This window comes from Brachionichthys hirsutus, chromosome 14 (genome assembly GCF_040956055.1).
Source record: "Brachionichthys hirsutus isolate HB-005 chromosome 14, CSIRO-AGI_Bhir_v1, whole genome shotgun sequence".
NCBI classification, from domain to species: domain Eukaryota; kingdom Metazoa; phylum Chordata; class Actinopteri; order Lophiiformes; family Brachionichthyidae; genus Brachionichthys; species Brachionichthys hirsutus.
Genome location: NC_090910.1, coordinates 10,314,386 through 10,327,481, shown reverse-complemented (window position 1 = coordinate 10,327,481; position 13,096 = coordinate 10,314,386). Strand labels below are relative to the sequence as shown.

General features: G+C 53.4%; 2 protein-coding genes across 2 annotated transcripts; one reads left to right on the top strand and one right to left on the bottom strand.

The window, feature by feature from the left end:
- The first annotated feature begins 758 nt into the window (after positions 1–758).
- On the top strand, positions 759–6,569 carry ankha (ANKH inorganic pyrophosphate transport regulator a). Its single transcript, XM_068748266.1, has 14 exons — positions 759–818; positions 894–1,031; positions 1,594–1,810; positions 2,010–2,128; positions 2,219–2,302; positions 2,382–2,552; positions 2,637–2,771; positions 3,062–3,154; positions 3,229–3,321; positions 4,877–5,006; positions 5,119–5,242; positions 5,344–5,456; positions 5,553–5,575; positions 5,727–6,569. The coding sequence occupies exons 2-14, from the start codon at positions 936–938 to the stop codon at positions 5,874–5,876; spliced, it is 1,548 nt and encodes a 515-aa protein (XP_068604367.1). The 5' UTR covers positions 759–818; positions 894–935; the 3' UTR covers positions 5,877–6,569.
- A 372-nt stretch (positions 6,570–6,941) lies between these two features.
- Positions 6,942–9,854, bottom strand: LOC137904101 (ubiquitin thioesterase otulin). The gene is made up of 7 exons (XM_068748265.1): positions 9,790–9,854; positions 9,616–9,701; positions 9,419–9,525; positions 9,164–9,307; positions 8,781–8,903; positions 8,224–8,493; positions 6,942–8,002 (listed from the first exon to the last, which is right to left on the bottom strand). Exons 1-7 carry the CDS (start codon positions 9,852–9,854, stop codon positions 7,796–7,798), a joined length of 1,002 nt encoding a protein of 333 aa, XP_068604366.1. The 3' UTR covers positions 6,942–7,795.
- Positions 9,855–13,096: the final 3,242 nt, after the last annotated feature.

The following is a 13,096-nucleotide window of genomic DNA, read 5'->3' as shown; positions in this document are numbered from 1 at the left end:
TCCGGTTTGACGCGTGGAAGTGAAACGTCTCCGACCCCCCACGCTCATTTCTATTGCTTTAATTGGCTGACCACGATCCAAAAGGTCCTTACGCAGGGTCTACATGGGTGCTGGTCCACAACCCCGGCCCATACTGGACAGGTGAGCGGTGCGTCCCGGGACAGGACCAACACCGACCACGCGATCCGCACCTTTCACCCACAGCGCATTTTGTTGGATCGTGGGTTTAATCCAGGGCAATCTGAGGGAACGCGCGTAAACAAACGCGCGTTCAAACCCAGAACCTTCTTGGCTGTGAGGCCGTTGGGACAAACACACATAAGGAAACATTATATTATGATAATATATAATTATGATGACTATTATGACTGTGTCTCTCTCTTATTTATTGAGGTTTAAATACTGCGCGTGCACAACTGACACGAGTTCGACTCCAGTGTGCTTCTTGCCCTTGAGCTCGCTACGACACTATAAATGTATAAATGCATCTATATGTTCATTCATCAGTAGTTCACTATATTTCGGTTCAGACCTCGGGGAGAATCGACAATCACCGGATTGAACGTAGAACTAGACCGAATAATCTGACCACTTTGGGATTGAATTCTAATCCCGATGACGTAGGACGCTGTTTGATGCCGCCCCGCGTCCGGCCCCCTCCCTCCCACCCTCCCCCCTTGATGATTCGGGAGGAAGATGCGCCGCTCGGATATTTCCGTTGACCTTCTCCGCTCGGCAGCACCGAGGCTCAGTGACGCGCTGCCGCCGCGGGAGCGCCTCGGCTCCGGTCGCCGCCCGACTCGAAGCTCCTGTCCTCGGTAGGCCCGCGCGCCTCGCCCCGGTGTTTTTATTTTTTAAATCTATTTATTTATTTATTTTTTACCGACCGGGAGACCGAGGCAGATGCCCCTCGTTCTGCCGCCTCGGCTTCTACTATGGTGGAGTTCCCATCCCTCGGTCCGTACTGGCCTCTCATCCGCTTTCTGGTGCCTCTGGCGATCACCAACGTCGCCATCGACCTCGGGGAGCAGGTAAACACCGCCGTGTGCGTGTGTGTGCGCGCGTGCGTGCGTGTTTGTGTGCGTGTGAGTGTGCTACCGGGTTGCTGCCGAACCGTTTCCACCCGGTTCGTACCGTATAAACGCGGCCAGCTTCTTATTATAGACATTATTATAGGAAGAGGGGAGGGGGACCCCCCCCCCCCCACGCCCTTGTTTATTCTCCGCTCTGCGCGCCTCTGATTAATCAGTAGATCAGATTCATGGTCCGTTTGTAGATCTATGATTATTGATTAGATCCGGTCCTTTCCCGACCTGAAGTGACATTGACATCGCGTTGCGTGAAGCCCCGGAGATGTCGTGCATTACGGTTATGTAATGGTGCATATACATGAGCGACTGGTATAAATAGCACACGCACACGCACGCACACGCACGGGAAGGGGCAGCTGGAGTGGGTGTTCTTAAGGTGAAGATGAATTGGGACTAATTCCACACGTGGATTCATTCTCTCGTAAAACAGGAAGTAGTCTCCCCCCCCCCCCCCCCCACATCTGTCCAGTCACGGTTGTCTCTTCTTCCGCTCCCCTTCCAGGCCCTCAACAGGGGCATCGCCGCCGTCAAGAAGGACGCGGTGCAGATGCTGGCCAGCTACGGCCTGGCCTACTCCCTGATGAAGTTCTTCACGGGGCCCATGAGCGACTTCAAGAACGTGGGCTTGGTGTTCATCAACAGCCGGAGGGACCGCAGGAAGGCCGTGCTCTGCATGGCGACCGCCGGCGCCATCGCCTTCGTGCTTCACGTCTTGATAGGTGTGCTGTTGCTGCTGTTGCTGTTGTTGTTGTTGTTGTTGTTGCTGTTGTTGTTGTTGCTGTTGCTGCTGTTGCTGTTGTTGTTGTTGCTGTTGTTGTTGTTGTTGTTGTTGCTGTTGTTGCTGTTGTTGTTGCTGTTGTTGTTGTTGTTGTTGTTGTTGTTGTCTCTGTAACGCCGATCTCCTTCCTGCCTCTCCAGCGTACACAGATTTAGGATACTACATCATCAACAAGATGCACCACGTGGACGACTCGGTGGGCAACAAGACCAGAAAGGCCTTCTTGTACCTGGCTGCGTTCCCTTTGCTGGACGCCATGGTGAGGATTAGCCCCCCCCCCCTCTTTGTGTAAAAGCGTTTTTGTTCTTTTTGACGCTCGCTAACGGTCTCCGCCCCGTCCGTGTTGCAGGCGTGGATCCACGCCGGGATCCTTCTCAAGCACAAGTACAGCGTCATAGTGGGCTCCGCCTCCGTCTCCGACGTCGTGGCCCAGGTAATGGCGGGGTTCTTTGGGGGGGGGGGGGTTGGCGTTGGCAGCAAACATTTTGAACGGCTGCTGCTCTTCCTCCCAGATTGCGTTCGTGGCCGTTCTCCTCCACAGTAACCTGCAGTGCGTGGAGCCGCTCCTCATCCCCATCCTGTCCCTGTACATGGGCGCCTTGGTGCGTTTCAGCATCGTCGGCCTCGGCTACTACTGCAACATCCACGACAAAATCCCAGACTCCAGCGGGCTCGACGTGGGAGTGAGCGCCGGCGTTTGAATTGTTCCTGGGAAAGGGGGCGGGGGGGGGGGGGCGCTTTAGAGTAAGGATGTGCTTTGTTGTCAGGGCGACGCCACGATCAAGAAGATGCTGAGCTTCTGGTGGCCCCTGGCCCTCATCCTGGCCACGCAGCGCATCAGCCGGCCCATCGTCAACCTCTTCGTGTCCCGCGACCTCAAGGAGACCTCCGACGCTACAGAGGTGGGCGCCGTTTGAGCTTAATCTGCGTCACGTCTTTGGTAGCGGTCGGACGCCAGACGCTACCAAAGCGAGTTTCTGGCTCCCCCTCCCCAAACCACCTGACGACAATACAAAGCTGTTTACCAGAATGAACTGGAAACCAGTGACAGCACCGGCCGCCGGAGGTTTGGGTGACTCACCGCGTTCGTGTGGAACTCGGCGTGGGGGGGGGTGAAAACCTCCCCACGGTGGGGAAGCGGGAGACGCGCGTGTTGGTCGTGTTCCCAGCGCCGTTGTTTTTGTCTTTCCAGGCCGTGGCCGTCCTCACGGCGACGTACCCGGTGGGCCACATGCCCTACGGCTGGCTGACCGAGCTGAGGGCGGTGTATCCCGCCTTTGACAAGGTAATCCAAGACCAAGCCCCCCCCCCCCATCAGCGGCAGCGATTCATTGATAGGCGTGTCGCTCTCTCCGACAGAACAATCCCAGCAACAAGCTGAACGCCGGCGGCGGCGTCACCAAGACGCACATCAAGAAGTTTACATTCTGCTGCTTGGCGATATCGCTCACGGTAAGACGAGGGAGGGGAGGCGTGAGTTTTTATGTCTGGTTAACGGGGCACGCTCAAACGCCGCGTTCCGGCCGGTTGCGAAGCCAAACGGGTTTTTAATGCGTCTCGAATGTGACGATTCTCGTCTTTTTTGTCTTATTAAAACAGCATGAATCCAAAGAAAGCTGTAACGTCTGGAGGGTTCGGACCGTTTGACCGGCGTAACGATCCCGTTTCCTCTTCTCACAGAGCGTTCGTTTTCATAAGAGGCGTCTCAGAGTGTTCGTTTGCAGCCTGAGGTTCTTCGCTGATCTCGGATCAGTCCCGTTCCAGATGCTTCATCCTGCGTCCATACGTGTGTAACGCAAACGGCTTTAGATCATATTGTGTTTGTGCGTTTGCGTGTTTGCGTGCCGAGCCGTCAGAGGTTTGGGTGTCAAAGGCTAATCTGGACGTGTCCCAGATTACGAGATGCCCGTTGCTGTACGGGCTGACATCAGAAGTGTGTGCGACGTGTTTCTTCTTCTTCTACTTCTTCCCGTCCACATCGATGCCGCGGTGCAAAGTGGACGCCTCTATAGAAAGTAGCCTTTGACCCAGTTAATCCTGAAAAACAGGAAGTCTGTGGTTGGTCTGGGAAGAGGAGACCGGCGAGGCAGATATGGAGCTTGTAAACATGCTTTATGTGTTTGTGTGTGTGTTTGCACAGACAAGCCTTCATGCAGGCGGGGGGGGGGGGGGGGGGGGTCATGCTCCGCCCCCCGGTCACTGAGTCCGTGGAGGTTGCTGGGTTAGTGTCTGTGGCCTTCACGCTGCTCTGCCTCTTGTTCCTCCTCAGATCTCCTGAGACCTTGTTGATCCAGACTGAGCACCGAGGCGTCACCTTGTTTGGCGAAACCGCACAAATGAGCTATTAGTAGTGCTAAAGTAATGATATATGGTGAGATGATGCTGAATGAAATCATCACCCGGGGGGGGGGGGGGGGGGGGATCCGTTCCTTTGTTCACCAGGGATATAGAACCACATCAAAGGCTTTTGCTACTGCCGTAAAAGAAAAAAAAGCAGCGAGGTGACGTTTGGCCGATTTTCGCACTGCTGAACTCTAAACCGTTTCAGTTCCTGCTGCAAGCATTCTAAAAATAGGACTTGGTTTTTGCTTTTTGTGATTAACTTCTAAACTAATAACGTGAATCCAGTTACTAAAGGTTTGTTTTCATGGTTACGGAATCTAAAAATTTCGGTAAAATAAATGCAGGGCCGTTATTTTTGGTGTAAATCACAATATTGGGGAAATGAGCTGCTTGGCGGAGGTCTGTGCTCCCCGAGTGCATAAAACCTGTCTTCATACAATTTTAAACAATTCATTGTTTTATTCATCAGCTCAGACGGGTTTGTTCTGTTTTATGCCCCCCCCCCCCTCCCCCTAATGGCTTTATCATAGTCATAGCTTGCAGATGCTTGGATAATGTCGCACGTGCCTGAAATGCGAGCATCAAAGGGCCGCATTCAAATCCGGAGACGCTCCGTTGTGTTGCTGAAAACAATGAATTTGGTTCCGTTTCATTTGCCGCCCAGCTCTGCTTCGTGGTGTTTTGGACTCTCCGCGTATCGGAGAAGATCCTGGTTGACGTCATCGGGGTGGAGCACGCCTTCGCCGAGCTGTGCGTCGTCCCGCTCCGGATCTTCTCCTTTTTTCCGCTGCCAGGTGAGACACTTTGATGTTTCTCCAGCATCGGCATCACCCCCTTGTTGGTTCGGCGGCGGGGTGCGAGTGTGTGTGTGTGTTTGTGTGTGAATGTGTGTGTGTGTTTTTGCAGTGACTGTCCGGGCTCATCTGACTGGATGGCTCATGACCCTGAAGAAGACCTTTGTGCTGGCCCCCAGCTCAGTCCTCCGCATCATCGTCCTCATCACCAGTCTAATTGTGCTGCCTTATATGGGGTAAGTCGCACCACCGGGGGGGGGGGGGGGGGTCACAGAGGTCAGCAGCGTTACCGTTATCAGGATGTTTAGGCCATCTCCAACCCCATTTTGTATTTCAGGGTTCACGGGGCCACGCTCGGGGTTGGATCCCTTCTGGCCGGCTTCATAGGGGAGTCGACAATGGTTGCCATAGCAGCCTGCTATGTTTACCGACAGCAGGTGAGAACACCTGGTTGGCTGTATTCACCAACGCGAGGGGGGGGGGGGGGGCGCGCTTCTTATTATCTGCTTTGTGCGTAGCTTGCTCTTGTGTTGAATTTAATTAAAGGGGAATTTTTAATCCTGCATACGGCGATAATTAAATAGAAATGCTCAGCCACCACCCCCCCCCCCCCCCCGAAGCATCACGACTCGGCACGCCGTATCTTTTTTAGCTTCGCGTCTGGGATGAAGCGTCGTGCATGTTTAACAGAACGGAACGTTCGTCTGCACGTTCCCACAGAAAAACTCTGAGATGTCCGATGAGCTGGCGGCGGAGGGCGAGGACGGCGCCCCGATGAGCGAGGTGTGCTCCAGGCCTCAGATGGACGCCATCGAGGAGCTCCAGGAGGAGGAGGAGGAGGAGGAGGAGGAGCAGGAGGAGCAGGAGTGAGACGGTAAAGTCGACCGGGAGAACTTTAACGGAGAGGAGTCCGCCGAGCGTTACGGTGCTGGAGAGGAGTGAGGACCCCGTTAAAAACGCACACTGTAAAGAAAGCCATGCCCCTCCCACTGAGTACATGCCCCGCCCTCCGTGTTCATGCCCCTCCCTCTGAGTACATGCCCCTCCCTCCGTGTTCATGCCACCGTCTTCCAGAGTCCTGAGTCCACATCACATCCACACTTTCATGTAAAGCAGGGGGGAAATGATGGAGAACTTTTAGCTCCTCCGCGGTGAGAATCACAAACCATGCAGAGTCATGGTGGAGTTGCCCCCCCCCCCACCGCGTCATTTTGTTATTTTAATGAGATTAAGCAACAAGGCCTTGCTCGAATTCAAATATAGAAAATGTTGTGGGAATTATTGGGTTGTGCAATAGTATTTTAAATACAACGGTGTACAGAGTATTGTTGTTTTCTATACAGGTAATGCATTGTGTGTATTTCATTTCCCACAGAGGGGTCGGGAATCCCTCGTTATATCATCGCGTGCGTTACAGAATTGGGTTATGATTGTTCACCTTCCGTGCAGTCTGGGAGTCTTACCTACTTTTGTTTGCCATGCATTTTAGTATTCAGACTGTCGTACGTACTGTATAATACACTGTATAGGCATTCTTATTTGGCAAATAAATTGCTTTATTATTAACCCTTGTTTTGTTTTCGTATTGCTTCTTGTTCCCCCCCCCCCGTCAGGTGGATGTAATCCATTCAGACTTTTGGATTCTCCTCCTGGTCCCACCTTTAATGCCAAACCCAGCCACTAAACTGAGGAAACTCATTTAGGCAGCTTGTATCCATGGCGACTAATTTTGTTTTCCTTTGCCTTTTGCGGGTTTTGCACATTTGATGGTGATAAACCACCAGAAATGAAACAAGACTATATTCTTTCTGAAAAAACAATAAAGACAAGGCAACGATCGAGTGTTCTTCTGTTCCCCGACGGTTCATCCAGATCTCCTGGTCAGTAACAGAAACCCAGATTAATTTGATTAAAACAAAAAAAATCAAATAGAGCGTAGGAAAATCTGTTTTATTCAATCAGGGTCAAGTCATTTTTGTCAAACATTTCAATTCCAAGTTCAAAATCAGGTTTGAATTCTCATTAAATTAGTAAAAGTCAAAATATCGAGCAGATAAATAAAAAAAAAAAAAAGTACTCCTTTTTACAAAAATTGTACTTTTGTTTTATCCGAATGCCAAAAGTCTGACAGTGCAAGAAGATTCTTGCGAGTGGCACGATGCGATGTTTCACTGTTTCACGTCGGATCACAAGTAACCAACATTCATTCATTCATTCTTATTGTGCATTATTTCTAAGGCAACATGGAGGACCAAGCAGGCTTTTTACTACTGAATCCAGTGGCTGGTAGTAAAACCAACAGAGCAGCTTGGTTAAAGGCAACATGTTACACACTGAGATCGTCATACACACACACACACACACACAGATCCTGATAAGGGCCGCCGTTCACCGTCCTCTGGCGTGAGCTGCTGTTGAACCCCATCGAACCCTTTGTTCTTAGCTTAATACGCACGTTTTGTACATGAAGAAAAAAAAATACACAAATCAAAGTGCAAAAGGCTCCAGTTGAAACGCTAACCGTCTCGTCGTTTTGGCAGCGCCGCTGTTCTTTGTTTTTGTTTTTTTTAAATCAGGACTTTACAGAGAAAAACGTTCAACAGAAGATCATACATAGAAACATGTACACACACCCGAATAGAAAACTCTGTATACAGTACAGTGTGTACACGACGTGTACAGGGTCTAAACTCAGCAGCCTTTTAGCTCGCGTGAATTTATCCGACAGCAACCTGAGGAGCGCTTCGCGTTCATGGCGGGGGGGGGGGGGTCCCTCTCTGCAGCGGCGATCAGCTGGAGCCGAGCTCCTCGCGTTCGGCGGCTTCCGCCACGGGCACGTTGTAGTGGCGGTCGTCCTCCGTCACCAGGCACACGCACGGCCAGTCGTCCTTGTGGTCGTCCGGGTAGAAGGTGACGAACTCCTCCGTGTCGGCCTTGTATAGTCTGTAAACGCGAAGGGTGCACCGCAGGGCGTAGCCCAGCAGGAACATCTCCACCTGCGAGATAAGACAATAGATGATTACACCGGGTGGGGTTTCATTACCCACAACGCACCCTGCTTATCGTAACGGGTGAAAACAACCATTAAATCCTGAAACTGCTTCGTCCTGCGGGGGTGAAGATATAAACACGGACAGGCTGCAGCATGTTTTAATGTTTAGCTTGAGAATGCTCCGCCCCACTCGGCCTGCCGAGGTCACCGGGGGGGTTGTCCTACCTGCTCCAGCCCGCCGCTGAGGCCCACGTGGCTGAGGTGGTTGGAGAGGAAGGCGTGGGGGCAGTCGGACGAGTCCCGGGCGAACAGCAGCCAGCAGAAGAGCGGCACGTCTTTCCCGGCCTGCATGCGGCCGTGCAGCTCCGCCGCCCGGCCCAGCATCAGCAGCTTCAGCGCCTCCAGCAGCCCCAGCTCCTCCTCTCCTCCCTGAAACGCTCGCTCGCACAGCTGCCAGCGCTCCGCCGCGGACGAGCAGTCCACCGCCGCCTGCCACTGGAGACAGAGGCGGCGGGATCTTCAGATTGCAACCGTGAAAAAAAATAGTTCCTCCTAACAGCTCAAAGCGTTTCTTTGACGCTCCATCCGTCACTGCCAATCCTTTTAGCGCATGCTAAGCTGCTCTGTTAATGGCAGAAAGGTCAAATAAAGGAAAGATGGAGCGGCGCCCCCCCCCCCCCTTAACATATGGGAGCAATCACATTTAAAGTCCGTGTGGTCGAGCATCAAACCCCTCGCTGTCCACAGACGGGACACAAATAGCGCAGCGGTTTGTTTGCTACCTTGTTTCGGAGGAGCTCCACGTAGCCTCTCAGCTGCAGGGCGGCGTCTCCCGTCCCGCCCCCCCGCAGGCATTCTCCGGGAAACGTCCAACGACTCACGAGACCTTCGAGCTGATTGGGCAACTGGCGACACAGAGGAACGCCACGAGATGGACGTCAGAACAGGAAGTTGCAACATCTGGAGTTTTCTCGGCTGTGGTTTCGTGTCGTTTAATTTAAACCGCTAGCTAGCTAGCTGGCTAGCATGGCAGGTCTTTCAAGCTGAGGATGAACGGCTAAAGAGTTTAGAAGGTATTTCACACAAGGAGAAACCACAGCAATGGAGACGTGGACTCAGGCCTCCCGGGAGCGGTGACGGCTCAGCTTGCCCGGCGAGCGGTTACCATGGAGACGGCGTCCTCCTGCAGCCACGAGGGCAGCCGCGTGCTTTGGGCGAGCACCTGGAACAGCGTGGCTCTGAGGGCGCAGTAGTTGTCCCCCCTCACCCGCCTCACGCCGCCGAACCTCTGGGACATCTCTTTATAACCCTGCAGCACAGCGGAGACGGGACGGGACAGGACGGGACGGGACGTCTCAGCCATTAGCGAGGACAAGAAGAACCTTCTTTAATGGGCGCAGCCCCCCCCAGACACGCCGACCTTTCTAATGAGAGCGCTCTTGGCAGTGTTTCCTCTCCATTCTCTCTCGCTGTACGACAGAACATCCACCGCCGGCGCCAAGCTGCACCTGTCCTGGGACGCCGCGGCTGCTCGGGACAGAGGAGGACAGGATGAACGAACCGACGCGGAGTCGAGGCGCGCACGTCTGTCTTGATGGAACTCGGCGATGCACTGACGCGGCGTTTCGAGCACGTGCGGCGGCCCTGGTTCATTTTCTGGCGCCGCCCACAGCTCCTCGGCTCCTCGGTACAAGTCGCCGTCGCTAAAGGAACAAAGAGAAACATCGAACAGGCTTATTTTGTCTCTTTAGTTTATGGACACTGAGGATCAAAGAGACGATGACGACAGACCTGCTGTTGAGGAGATCTCCAGCAGGCTCCTCCTCAGGGTTTCCACCGGCTGGAGGGCTCCCCATCAGCTGCTCCTCTTTCCCAGTCACCTCCTGGATCTCAGCGGCTCCCTCAGGCGGACCTTTGTCCTCCGCGGGAGCGTTCGCCGCCTCCTCCTCCGCCTCCGTTTCATCGATCTCGGCATGGCCGCGTTCCGTCTGGGTCGTTTCCCCACCGATGTCCCGCTGCAGGTTTCTGCAGGTCGTGACCTCCGTGCTGGTCGGCCCCCCAGGAACATCTGGCTCCGCGTTCTGATCGGCGCTGCAGGGAGAATTCACCTTCGGTGCTTTTTCCCTTCTCAAACTACGCCAATCAAGACTCTTCTGAAGCTGTGATCCTAAACAGGACAATGAGAAGCTCTCTTCGCCAACACAAACCGCTGGTGCTCACCCGCCCCCTAGTGGCCACAACGAGCAAAGACACCAGTCACGAAACCTGAACCCACTGACCTCTGGCTCGAGTCTTCGGCCGCCCCGACGGAGATCCCGGACCTTTGCTCCTCGCCACGGTGACCGAGTCCTTTGGGATCTGGTCCAGACGAAGACTCGGAGACATCGCGGCCTCGTACGAGTTCAGAACTGGACTCCTCGCACAGTGAAGACTCCGACTCCTCCGGCCCAGGACTAGGAGAGGAAGAGGGTTATTTCTAACGACACCGCAGACCGTGCAGAAGCAGAACAGCTCGCTACTTTATCTGGAGAGTCACTGCGGGAAATTCCTTCAATTATTAACCGGTCAATCTAACTTTAATGTGCAGCGGGGAGGACGGGAACGTTAATTAACTCAGACGCGACTCGAGGTTATCAAGGTTGAAAATGGGCGGGTCAGGCAAAGCAATCATTTCTTCATTACGCCGAGGGCATCGGATTTTTTCCCCTCACAAGATTCCGCAATGAAAACGTCAGAGCGGGAGGCTCGGCGTTTGGCGCTCGCCGTTTTAATTAGCAGGACGGCGTATTATTTATGTGAAGCCACGAGACAAAATAACCCCCGAAAAAGACGAGGAAATCCTGCCTTCGTCCCTCAACGGTCACGTCTGGGACCGTTTGTCTTCTTCTATAGTCATTCGTTTGATTTAATTAAAACATTCGTGCCGCTCTCTTCCGAGGCGGAACCCTCCCGATCGAACTCGTGACTCGTCGGTGCATTTGTTCCTAACCAGCATCCAGACAGGAAGCTCACAGTTTGTTTCCACGTGACTCACCAGCTCCGGGGCTCCGCCCCCATCTCCTGACTGACCACAGGGACTGCTGCAGGGAGGCGAGCGTGCGGCGCAGATAACGCGGCGTTCTCCTCGCAGCTGTCCCCCGACGGCTCCGTGGCGCCGCCGTCGACCTCGCCGCCGTCGTTCCCGTGCGCGGCGGCCGGCGTGATGTCCTCTCCTGCCGTCGTCTCGGTAGCAAGCGAGCTGATTTCGATGGCTTCGCTCTGAACCGAGGCGGCGTTCTCTTCTTCTGGTGTCGTCGTAAAAACCTCCCAGTCGCACGTGGGTTTTTGTTTTTGTTTCTGCGGGGAGTTGAAAGCGCATCGGAGGAGATCCGCCGGCCCGCCGGCGGCGGGAACGTCCTTCACGCCTTCGCCACGCGCCGCGACGGAGTTCTCCTCCGGCCCGGGCCCGTTCTCGGGAGACGCCGTCGCCGTTTTTACGTCGACCTCCTGCAGGGGTCCGTTCTCCCGCGTCTCACCACCGTCCGGACTCTTCTTCACCTGCTCGGCCTCGGCTTTCATCTCCACCTTTGTGTTCGCCTCATCGGGTGTCGTCCTGAGCGACAGAACACAGACAGGAAAGTGTCGCAGCTATAAGCATAATCATAGCTAGGTAAAGAACGAAGGGGTGCATCATGGGTAAATTCAGTTTCGGTTTTGTCACCGAGTTATAGAAAAGTTAGGCCAAAAGGTTCATCTCACCTGATGCCGACCTTTTCCGGGTCACATGACCCCATCACAACCTTTTCCCCCGTGGGCGCGGCGGCCTTCGAGTCTCCTTTCAGCAGGACGCTTTTCTCCTCCTCGCTGCCGCAGGGACTCTCGGCATGGCAGCAGCTGCTCCCCATCTGTGCCCCCCCCCCCCCCCTTCGCTTGGCCGGACGGAAACCTCTGGTCCGAATCGCCCCGCGAAGCGACCCGAGGAGTCGCTGAAAGATCGAGGCTTCAGGAGTCCATGACGACGGCGGGCTAGCCGCTGCTAAAGGCAGGAAGCAGCCATTTGTGTTTGTGTGTGTAAAAAACAAACAAACCCTAAAAAGCACAAGAACAAACGATTAAAAACAAATAGTAATAAAAGCGTGAAACTGAATTGGAATTTTAGCTGCACTGCCAGTACACAAAAGATCAATAAACAACTTTGGGTGTCGTAAATACCATCAAAGACTTTTGTTTTCACCTCTAGTATTTTTTTTTTTTTGCCACATTTGAAAATACTGAGAGAGACCAGAACTGGACCTGTGCATGTCACGTGACATAACCAGAGTTCGTGCCAGTCCATTGGGAGGAGGATTCCTGTTGAAATCAACTCAGACTGGGGCCAGGCTAATTACTGCACTGTAATGTTGTTGTTGTTTTTTTTTTTAACTAAACAAAGATAAGCATAAAAGTTTAAATGGAGATAAACGCGGGTTGTTCCTGCTATAAGACACAAACAGAATATTTGCTCAACAACTCACAGAAATATCTAAATATTGAGAAGCTACACTTTTAGCAACACCTGCCGAAATGTATTTTTATTGACATAAATCCCAGTTCGGCGCGCAGTAGTGGTCGCACCTGCTACTACGCGGCATCAACACACATTTAAGATTAGCCGACACCGTCCCTCAGCCTCCGGTAACGACACAGGCCAAATCACCGCCTCGCCCGAACCTACCTCGGTAGGCTTTAACTGGCGACGACGTCCGCGAAGCCGCAGTCATGGAGCACCGATTTCTGTTTCAGCCTGAAATAGCTAGCCAGCTAGCCGAGGGAAACTTGAAATACAAACATACTCGTAGCCCAATCGCGAGAATCGCTGCCGCCACACCGGTTACCGACTAGAATACGGAAATCGGTATCACGTTTCACGGACAGCGGGGCTTTCTTTGATGTATTTAACGCGGAATATCCGGTGGAACAGACCCCTAGCGTAGCGGGAGCAGCAGGTCACGGCACGGTCCGAGCGTATGACGTCATAGCAATGCGCATTTTGTGGCGTTCAATTGATCCTCGGAAATGTGTACTTCGGTGGACCTGGAATTTTATTTATTAGTTAATCATCAGTGCCGAGATAAATGCA

Bases quoted from the DNA above. Each gene is read 5' to 3' on its own strand.
- ankha (XM_068748266.1), top strand. From the start codon at position 936: ATGGTGGAGTTCCCATCCCTCGGTCCGTACTGGCCTCTCATCCGCTTT. The intron at 1,811-2,009 runs GTGTGCTGTTGC...CTGCCTCTCCAG, and splicing joins CGTGCTTCACGTCTTGATAG to CGTACACAGATTTAGGATAC. The intron at 2,129-2,218 runs GTGAGGATTAGC...TCCGTGTTGCAG, and splicing joins TCCCTTTGCTGGACGCCATG to GCGTGGATCCACGCCGGGAT.
- LOC137904101 (XM_068748265.1), bottom strand. From the start codon at position 9,854: ATGGGGAGCCCTCCAGCCGGTGGAAACCCTGAGGAGGAGCCTGCTGGA. The intron at 9,526-9,615 runs GTCAGTGCATCG...TGTCCCGAGCAG, and splicing joins GCACGTGCTCGAAACGCCGC to CCGCGGCGTCCCAGGACAGG. The intron at 8,494-8,780 runs GTAGCAAACAAA...CTCTGTCTCCAG, and splicing joins TGGAGCTCCTCCGAAACAAG to TGGCAGGCGGCGGTGGACTG.